At 57.5% G+C, this 9,549-nt stretch overlaps 1 protein-coding gene across 1 annotated transcript in view; it reads right to left on the bottom strand.

Annotated features, from left to right (window-relative positions):
- Nucleotides 1-9,519, bottom strand: part of KIF17 (kinesin family member 17) — a 30,157-nt gene extending 20,638 nt beyond the window's left edge. The window contains exons 1-11 of the mRNA XM_065038218.1: nt 9,396-9,519; nt 6,968-8,076; nt 5,567-5,774; nt 5,315-5,395; nt 5,122-5,196; nt 4,753-4,896; nt 4,454-4,663; nt 3,383-3,545; nt 2,748-2,850; nt 2,508-2,667; nt 913-1,108 (exon numbers count right to left, since the gene is read on the bottom strand). Coding sequence (XP_064894290.1) covers nt 913-1,108; nt 2,508-2,667; nt 2,748-2,850; nt 3,383-3,545; nt 4,454-4,663; nt 4,753-4,896; nt 5,122-5,196; nt 5,315-5,395; nt 5,567-5,650 — 1,216 coding nt within the window. The 5' untranslated portion in view covers nt 5,651-5,774; nt 6,968-8,076; nt 9,396-9,519. The remainder of the gene's footprint in view (nt 1-912; nt 1,109-2,507; nt 2,668-2,747; nt 2,851-3,382; nt 3,546-4,453; nt 4,664-4,752; nt 4,897-5,121; nt 5,197-5,314; nt 5,396-5,566; nt 5,775-6,967; nt 8,077-9,395) is intronic.
- Nucleotides 9,520-9,549: the final 30 nt, after the last annotated feature.

The following is a 9,549-nucleotide window of genomic DNA, read 5'->3' on the forward strand; positions in this document are numbered from 1 at the left end:
GGAGGACCCGGGGGCTGCGGGAAGCGGCGAACGGCACAGCGCGCACGCGCGCAGCGGCCCCACGCGGTTGCCATGGGGACGGGGCAGCGTCGGGCCAGGCCCCGCCCCTCGCGCCACGTGACGGCGGGCGCGCGCAGGTGTGCGAGAGCGGGAGCGCGCCACAGGTGCACGAGGGCGAGCACAACCGCACGGGGCGATTGTGCAAGCGCGTTAGGGCACGTGGGCGCACGAGCAGATAGTCGTGCAAGCGCACGCGTGCATGGGTGCGGGCACGAGTGCGTGGTGCAACTGTGAAGCACGGGAGGGCACGCGGGTGTGCATGCAGGCGAGAGCGCACAGTGGAATTGTGTGCGTGCATGCGTGTAGGTGTGCGTGCAGGTAGGAGTGCATGGTGCAACTGTGCAAGCACATGCATGTGCAAGCACAAGTGCAAGTGTGTGCACATGGGTGTGCATGCAGGCAGGAGTGTGCTGCAATTGTGCAATTGTGTGTATACACGTCCAGGTGCGAGTGTGTGCTGCAATTGTGCAAGCGTATGGTGCAATTGCACAAGCGTGTGGTGCAACTGCACAAGCGTGTGCGTCTGCGGGCAGGCACACGCGCTTGGTGCAATTATGCACACACCAGAGCACAAGCACGTGTGCCTGCAAGAGAATGAGTGCAAGTTCATGGGCACACATATGCACAAAAGTGTGCAAATGCATGCACAATAGCGTGCATACTTGCACGTGTTGGGGGAGTGGGAACAAACAGCCGCCATCAGACCTCTCCGGTAGCACGAGAGCCGTTTATTGCCCGAGACGCGCCGTGCAGCCCGCGGGAGGGGAATCAATAAGGCAGATGGCAGCGATTTAAAGCTCAGTGGGGATTTTGGGGGGTTCTGTGCCCAAGCAGGGGGCAGCTGGGCCTAACCCCGCTCGTGCTGCACCCCGACAGGGGCAGCGGGGGCCCAGGCGGCCTCCCCAAGGGCGCTGCCCCCCCCGCCGGGGTCCCGCTCCTCGTAACCAGGGTTGCGGCGGCCGGGGGCCAGGCGGCAGAAGCAGCCCCCGGGTGACCCCGAGTAGTGAGCCAGGAGGGCGGCCACGCTGGTAAACTCGGCGTTGGAATGCTGAGGGTGCCGGGAGAGGGGAGAAGTGAGCCCCCCATGCACTCCGGAATTGAACGCACCCATGGACAGAACCACCTGTGTACTTGGTGCACCCACAAACCGCATGCACCAACACATGGGTGCGCACGTGAATCAAGTGCACTCACACACCTGTTGCACCCACATCGTGGTGCGCCTGTGTCGACGCACCCTGTGCACAGATACACCCGCAAATCTAATGCACCGGTGCACCCACAATTCAAATGCAACCATGAATTAGACTCACACCAAGCACCCGTGCACAGGCACACTTGTGTCCCACAACTTGAATGCAACCATGACCAGTGCACCCACCACACCAGTGTGCCTGTGTGCCCACAAATCAAATGTAATTGCACACCGAAGCACAGATACACCCACAGCCCACACCCACTGGTACCTGTGCACCAGTGCACCCACAAATCAAATGTGCCCATGCACCAATCCCCCTGTGCACCCACACATAGATGCACCCACGTGACCACGGAGCAAATGCCTCTGTGCACCCATGTGCTTAGGAAGCAAATGCTTTTACACACCAGAGTAACCATGCACCGATGCACCCAAACACCTGTGCACAGATGCAACCATGAAGCAAATGCACCTGTGCACCCCTGCAGTAAATGCACATACACCCCAGTGCAGCCATGCACAGATGCTACAAATTCACTTGCACCCCAATCCACTGATGCACTAAATGCAGTTCTATGATGCACCAAATGCACATACACCACAGTGCGTCTGTGCACCAATGCACCAAATGCAGTTCTACAATGCACCAAATGTACTCACACCCCAGTGCACCCATGCACCGCTGCATCCACACACAGACACATCAAATGCATTTACATCCCAGTGCATTCACGCACCAATGCACCAACGTATTTCAAGCATGGATGCACCAAATGCACTTATATGATGCAACATACGCACTTACACCTTAGTGCATCTGTGCACCAATGCACAAATGCAGCTCTACGATGCACAAAACCCACTTACACCCCAGTGCATCCGTGCCTGGTTGCACCAAATGCACTTACACAGTCCATCAAATACACTTACATCCCAGTGTATCCATGCACCGATGCGTCAAATGCACTTACACCCCAGTGCATCCATGCACTGATGTATTCCAAGCATGGACACACCAAATGCACTTACACCCTAGCATATCCATACCCTGATGCACCAAATGCAGCGCTATGATACACCAATGCACTTGCACCCCCAGTACATCCATGCACCAGCGCATCCATGCGCAGCCACATCAAATGCTCTTACCCAGGTGCAACCGTGCACCGCTGCAACTTGCAAAGCAAACGCACCCGTGCACTCATGCACCCAATGCCCCAGCCCGTGCTGCCCCCACGCAGGCCCTCACCTCCACGCAGAACCTGCCCTGCTGGGTCCGGAACAGGCAATAGGGGACGACGCCGCAAGGCGCACGCACCCACAGGCACCAGCGCTTGGGCAGCCCGGGCTCCGGGCGCAGCAGGAAGGCGCCGGGGACGTCCCGCCGCAGCAGCGCGATGCCACTGTCCCTGGGGAGGGGACGAGGCGGCGGGTGGGCGCAGGGAGGGCAGGGGGGATGGCGGCAGGTCAGGACCCCCTGTGTGCTCACCTGGCGATGCCGGCGAAGGCCCAGACGCTCTCGGCGAGGACACTCTCGTTTTCAGGGAGGAAAGCCAAGCTCCTTGCCCCTTTGCTCTCCCATCCCACTGCTGCTGCAAGAGCCCATTAATCACAGAATCCCAGAATATGAGGGGTTGGAAGGGCCCTGGAAAGCTCATCCAGTGCAATCCCCCCATGGAGCAGGAACACCCAGATGAGGTTACACAGGAAGGTGTCCAGGTGGGTTGGAATGTCTGCACAGAAGGAGACTCCACAACCCCCTGGGCAGCCTGGGCCAGGCTCTGCCACCCTCACCCCCAACAAGTTCCTTCTCATATTTAAGTGGAACCTCTTGTGTTCCAGTTTGCACCCACTGCCCCTTGTCCTATCACTGGTTGTCACCAGAAGAGCCTGGCTCCATCCTCCTGACACTCCCCCTTTCCATCTTGATCCCCAGGAATGAGTCCCCCCTCAGTGTCTTCTTGTCCAGCTCCAGAGCCCCAGCTCCCTCAGCCTTTCCTCACACGGGAGATGCTCCACTCCCTTCAGCATCTTCATGGCTCTAATTCCCACTTTGCCCCCCAAAAACCACAAACTCAGGGTTATGTGTCCTCCCCGTGCCTCAGTTTCCCCTCTGGCACTCACCGGCGTCGCGGGGCGGCTGGTGGAGCTGGCTCTCGGCCCCGCAGTCCCGGTAAGCGCCCGAGCGCAGGACTTTGCTGCGGATGGCTTTCTTGCGCACCAGAACCGGGGAGCAGTAGGGGTTCCCCGGGCGCCAGGCTCTGCCCTCCGCCTCCGCCCGCCGCTCCTGCAGGATGGAGGAGTGAGGGGAGTTTCGGGGGTGCCCGCCAGGTGAAATATTGTGCAAAACACTACGCAAAGAACCGGTGAGCAAAAAACGCTGCTCATAAAAATGCTGTGCAAAACACCTCGCAAAACAACACTGTACAATAGTAGTTGTGCAAAAAGATTGTCACGCAAAAATGCACTGCAGAACACCTTGCAAAAAGATGCCATGCCAAAAAGCACTGTGTGAAACAACACGCAAAGAACACCACGCAAAAAATGCCGTGCCAAAACAGTCACGCAAAAAAACGCCATGTGAAAAATTGCCGTGCGAAGCACTGTACAAAAGGTGCCGTGCAAAATAGCGCCGTGCAAAAACGCTTTGCAAAAAATGGCATGCCAAAGAAGTCCATGCAAAACACTATGCAACGAACACCAGGCAAAAAAAAACATACAACAACAATGCCATGCTAAATGCCATGCAAGGGGTGTCCTGCAAAACACCATGCAAAAAATCCTGTGCAAATACCACGGTGCAAAAAGCTGCTCAGCAAAAAGTGCCCTGGCACTATGCAAAGATACACCGCTCCAAAAGAGGCTGTACAAGAAAATGCCCCGTGAGACACCATACAAAACGTACTGTGCAATAACGTGCCGTGCAAAAGTCACACAAGAAAAAGCTCTGCAAGGACTGCCGGGCAAAACACCGTGCAAGAAGCTCTGCAGAAAGTGCTGTGGACATAGCGCTGTGCAAAGAACTATTGTGCAAAATAAAAGGTCGTACAACAAAAGCCATGGAAAAACGTTGCTGTGCAACAACATGCCGTGCAAATCGCTGTGCAAGAAAAGGCCGTGCAAAAACGCCATGCACAAAAACGCCGTGCAACAGCCAGTGGCGCGGCACCCAGCACCCTGGCCGGCTGCACCCACCCCTGCGCCCAGGGAGCCCAGGCCGGCGGGCACGGGCAGGCGGCGGAAGGACACGAGGGCGTTGACGTTGCGCGACACCTCCTCGGGGTTGAGGGGCTCCCGCAGCACCCCGGCCCCCGCGGGCTCCCCCTCGCCCGCCTGCTCCTCGGGGTGCGCCAGGAGGTAGCCGAGCTGGAAGGAGCGGCAGAGCAAGAGGTGGAGGGTCTGCACCTGCGGGAGGCGAGAGAAGCTGCGTGCAAATATTAAAAATAATAATAACGGAGGGTTTGGGGGGGAATAAGGGGGCTTGGGCCACGCACCTCGCTTGGGGGCCCCACGAAGAGGTGGCAGAAGAGGGGGCTGGCGGGGCTGTGGGGGTTGCGGGCCACGAAGGCGAACTGGCGGTCGGCGTGTCGCCACGTGCTGTACAGGATCCGGCGCAGAGCGTGCGCCATCAGCAGCGTCTGCGGGGACAAGGTGGGGTGGGGGGTCACTGGGACCAAGCGGCTCTGGACCCCCCTGGGGTGCAGGTGATGCCGGGGTCATCCTGTTTGCACGGCAGGTTGCAAATGTTTGCAAGTGCAAAGTAGGTTCCCAAGCAAAAAAGCAACGCTCAGGGTGGTGCAACCTCCTCCCCAAAGCACCTTTCCAGCCCCCCCAGAACCCATGGACCCCCCAGTAGCCCATACCTCCCCGTCAGCGCCGTAAACCTTCAGCCCCTGCAAGCTGAACCTCAGCACCACCGACCTCCTCCTGGGACAGTCCTGGTTGGGAGATGTGCAGCATTTTGGGTCGGGTCCAGGCTGGGCCACCCAGGGGTCCCCCTCATTATTTGGGGTCCCCCTGTTTCCCAGCAAGGGGGAGCAGCGGTGGGTGCCTGACCTTCAGTGCCCGCAGCTGCTCCTCCAGCCGCCCCGCTTGCTGCTGCAGGTCCAAGTCCTCCACGGTGAAGGAGCCCACGTACTAGGGGGGACACAAAAACCCACCTGTGTCAGCAACAACCCCCTCGAGATGCTGCAAATGCCCCCCCAGAGCAACCAGACCAGCCCGACATGGTGGGTTGGGGGGTCGCGGGGATGCACCGGTACCCAAACCCCATTTTGGGGTGTCGTGTCCCCGCTGTGGTTAAATCACCTCAGCCAGCTTGGTGATGCTGCGGGTTCGCTGCGGGGGGGGCGCAGGATCCGGTCCCCTCCCGTTTGCCGGCTTCTTCTTCATGGCAGCGCAGTTTGGGGGTGACGGTCAGAGCAGGACGGGGTTAAGTGGCTCAGGCACCGCATCCGAATTATCCGGAGCCACCCAGGGTGGTGGGGAGTGCAGATCTGGCCCCTGGGCAGGGGCCCTGTGAGAAAGGAGGGGACAGACACAAACTGTCCCCACTGTCCCCCGTTTCCAGCCCACTGAGCCCTGGGGAGATGCTGCGGTCACCATACAGTGCTCCCCAATTCCTGACTGCAGCGCAGGTGTCCCCAAGTGCCACCCCAAAGCAGGGGGTCCCTCTATACTAACCCAAATAAAATGGTCCCCAAGTGCTGGCCTCAACCGCAATGTCCCCACCCCGAGCATCACTGAAGGGTCCCCATGTCCCACCCCCTGACACGAGTGTCCCCACATCCCGACTCCAGCAGAAGGGACCCCTGTGTCCCCAAGTGCCACACAAGGGTCCCCACCTCCATCCAAGTGTCCCAGCAGCCTGTCCCCAAGCACAGGCAAGGGTCCCCACATCCTACCCCCAAAAGCAATGTAACTATCCCCAAACCCCCACTCCAAACATAACACCTGCGGTCCCCGTGTCCCAGCCCCAATGAAACCCAAGTGTCCCTGTGTTCTGACCCCAAAAGCAGTGTGGCCATCCCCAAATCCTCACCCCAGATGTGACACCTGCGGTCCCCACATCCCAGCCCCAGCAAAACCCAAGTGTCCCCACGTCCTGACCCCCAGCAAGATTTTGGGGTGCCCTCCACCCTGACCTCCCCCCACATGCTCTGTCCCACTTCCCATCACCCACACAGCACCAAGATCCCCATGGCTGATCCCCAAAGCCCCAGCGATGGGGGCAGCAGGTTTGGGGGTGCTTTTTCAGTCAGAGGGATGCACCCAGCCCCTCTCCAGCCACTCAAAGCGGTTTTGTCCCCCCCAGCTGAGACTGGCGCAAGTTGTGTCACCGTCACCGAGGCTGCGTCGCAGCCAGCAGGGTGCAAACACACTGCAAAGCGGGGACACGGCAGCTCCAAGTGCGTCCCCAGGGTGTGGGGGGCGCGACGGTGCCCCCATCCCCTTTGCAAGCCCAGGGTCGCCCCTCTCCTTTCTGGCACAATCTGGGGGGTCTTTCCTCCCCAATCCCACCCAGCCAATCCACAGGCAAGCAGCCCCTAAGCCCCACCCCCTGTTTCCCACACTCCATTTCTCAATGGAGCCCCCCAGCCCCCCGGAGGTCCCCAAGGGAGAGATGCCGACCCCAAAATTCAGGATGCGGAGGGGCTGTGACACCCAAACACCAACCATCCCTGGGCCCCCCCTGCAGCTCACAGGCACCTCACGCTTGAGCGGCTCCAGAGAAACGCAGGCAAAATATTCCCCCGCTCCGGCTCTCGGCCTTCGCCGCTCGCTGTTTTTCCGTTGCCGGTTGTTGAGGCTGCTCCGGTGGCTGCGGCACAAGGATGCTCGGCCGGTGGGCATCAGGCCCTGGGCAGCAGCCAGGCCCGGGCGAGCCCGAGCCCACGGTGGGCACGGGGCAGCAGGCGGCAAACTCGCATTTCCTGCCTCCGATCTGCCCGCGATGAATCACTGCAATTTACCTCCCCGGTTTTCTCCGTTTCTTGGAAGCGACGGCGAGCAGGAACGCTCGGGCTTTTTGGAAAACGCGGCTGCAACTGGTTTTATTTTCCTCTCTTTTTTTCTTGTCTCTCCTACAGCGTGCCCAGCGGAGAAGCGTTTTCTAACCCTGACACGCACACACGTGTTCGCTCGCTCGCCGCCCCCTGCCCTGATGCGCAAGCCCTTTTTCACCCCAATTTCTGAATTCCCTGGGGAGTTTTGCCCAGCGCTGTCTGCTTTCACCAGAATTAAAATAAAGGATGGTTCAGACCTCACTGCAAACCAAGAGCCTCAGGTCCCCAAAATCCTCCTGCCGGCCAAACGCATAGAGAAAATAAAAGCTGACCCCAACACCAGGGATGTGCTTGGCTCCTGGAAAGCAATAATTTGGGGAGATGGGGTCTGACCCCATGGGGGTGCACCCAAAAGTCCCTGTCTCACACCCCAGTGCTCCCCGGGGTGTGAGGAAAAGGGTCCGAAGCGCAGTGTTCAAACCTTGAGTCACCGCCAGCGCCGGCTGCTCTGAGACGCCGCGAGATGCCCCGGCAGAGCCGCCGGAAGAGTCGGCAGCGTAGAAACGGCAGAAAATAAAGAATAAAAGCAGGACAGATGGAGCTGAAGAAATAACATAACGGAGCTCGGTCTGGCCAGGAAGCGGAGACGGGGGAAGAGCGAGCGCTGGAGCCGGCGTTTGCTCCACCAGCGACGCTGCCGTGGGCTGGAGATGGTTCTGTTCAATCCCAGTTGGTGCTGCCGGGAGGTGAGGATCGGTCCTTTGGATCAAACACAACCAGCCCTCCGGCTTTCTTTTGTTTGGCTGAATTCACCTAATGAGCAATTAAAACCACAGCTAAAGAGTTTGGTGATGATCAATAGCTAAAGGCTCTTTTTAACACAGTGCTCGAATTTGAGGTGCCCTGCAGCAGAATTACACCATGCTCACATGTGAAAAAGAATGGGTGTTAGCCAGACCAATATTTTAACGAATATCCATGGGGTTGTTGGTGTGGGAAGGTTATTGGGAAGAGGGAGGTCACAAAACACCCCACAGCTGGGTGAGGATTCCTCACCCCCATAAATAACTTATCCATGAGAGAAGCTGCTTCTCAAATGTGTCTCACCTGGAGGAAAACTCCGACAAACCCCAGTGTTTTGGTACAAGTAGCCCTAGGAAAGAGCCATTAACTAATGATTCTAATTGCTTTACAGCCCTGTGGATTTACTCTTTGATGGGGGCTTTCACTCAGTTCCATATCAGCTGTGATTTTCCTTAACCTGCTGTTTGCACCCTCACTACAGGGCTGTGAACAATTTAGGGCATTTCTACAAGTTTTTTAAACTCCCAGTCATTAGTGGCAGCACACTGGGATGGCAACTGAAAAGAATAAATTCTATAAGACTATTCTATCTTTTTTTTTTGGCATTTTACTTCTGGAGGTACTTCTACTCCTCTCTGCATAGCATGTGCAAAGTTCTTTGCAAAAGCACGTTAACGAGAAGCCTGTCAGGTCACATTGAAATCACTGGCCATGCCCTGTCTGAGGGAGGGACAGACGTGGCGCAGGGTTTTGCAGTGTGTTTTGCACGCTGGTTGCTGAGCAGGACACAGGAGAAGATTTCTGCTGCTTTTTTTGTCCTCACTGTCCACTGACAGGAATCACAGAATCCCAGAATGTCAGGGGTTGAAGGGCCCTGGAAAGCTCATCCAGTGCAATCCCCCCATGGAGCAGGAACACCCAGATGAGGTTACACAGGAAGGTGTCCAGGTGGGTTGGAATGTCTGCACAGAAGGAGACTCCACAACCCCCTGGGCAGCCTGGGCCAGGCTCTGCCACCCTCACCAGGAACAAGTTTCTTCTCAAATATAAGTGGAACCTCCTGTGTTCCAGTTTGCACCCATTGCCCCTTGTCCTGTCACTGGTTGTCACCAGAAGAGCCTGGCTCCATCCTCCTGACACTCCCCCTTTCCATATTGATCCCCATGAATGAGTCCCCCCCTCAGTCTCCTCTTGTCCAGCTCCAGAGCCCCAGCTCCCTCAGCCTTTCCTCACACGGGAGATGCTCCACTCCCTTCAGCATCTTCGGGGGCAGAGGGAGAAGAGGAGCAGCAAGAGATTTAAACTGAGTGTTTTTTTTCCTCGCTCACCTTTGTCTCCAGAGAAAATAGGGAAGAAAAAAGTCATTAGTCCATCCAGCTACGGAGCTTGTACTTTTAATAAATATTTCTCTCTGCAGCAGTTCACCATGACTGAAATTCCCTCCTCTCTGCATTTCTAGGAGGAGAAAGCTGTGGCAAGGAA

The sequence above is a fragment of the Columba livia genome, chromosome 21 (assembly GCF_036013475.1).
Source record: "Columba livia isolate bColLiv1 breed racing homer chromosome 21, bColLiv1.pat.W.v2, whole genome shotgun sequence".
In the NCBI taxonomy this organism is placed as follows: Eukaryota; Metazoa; Chordata; class Aves; order Columbiformes; family Columbidae; genus Columba; species Columba livia.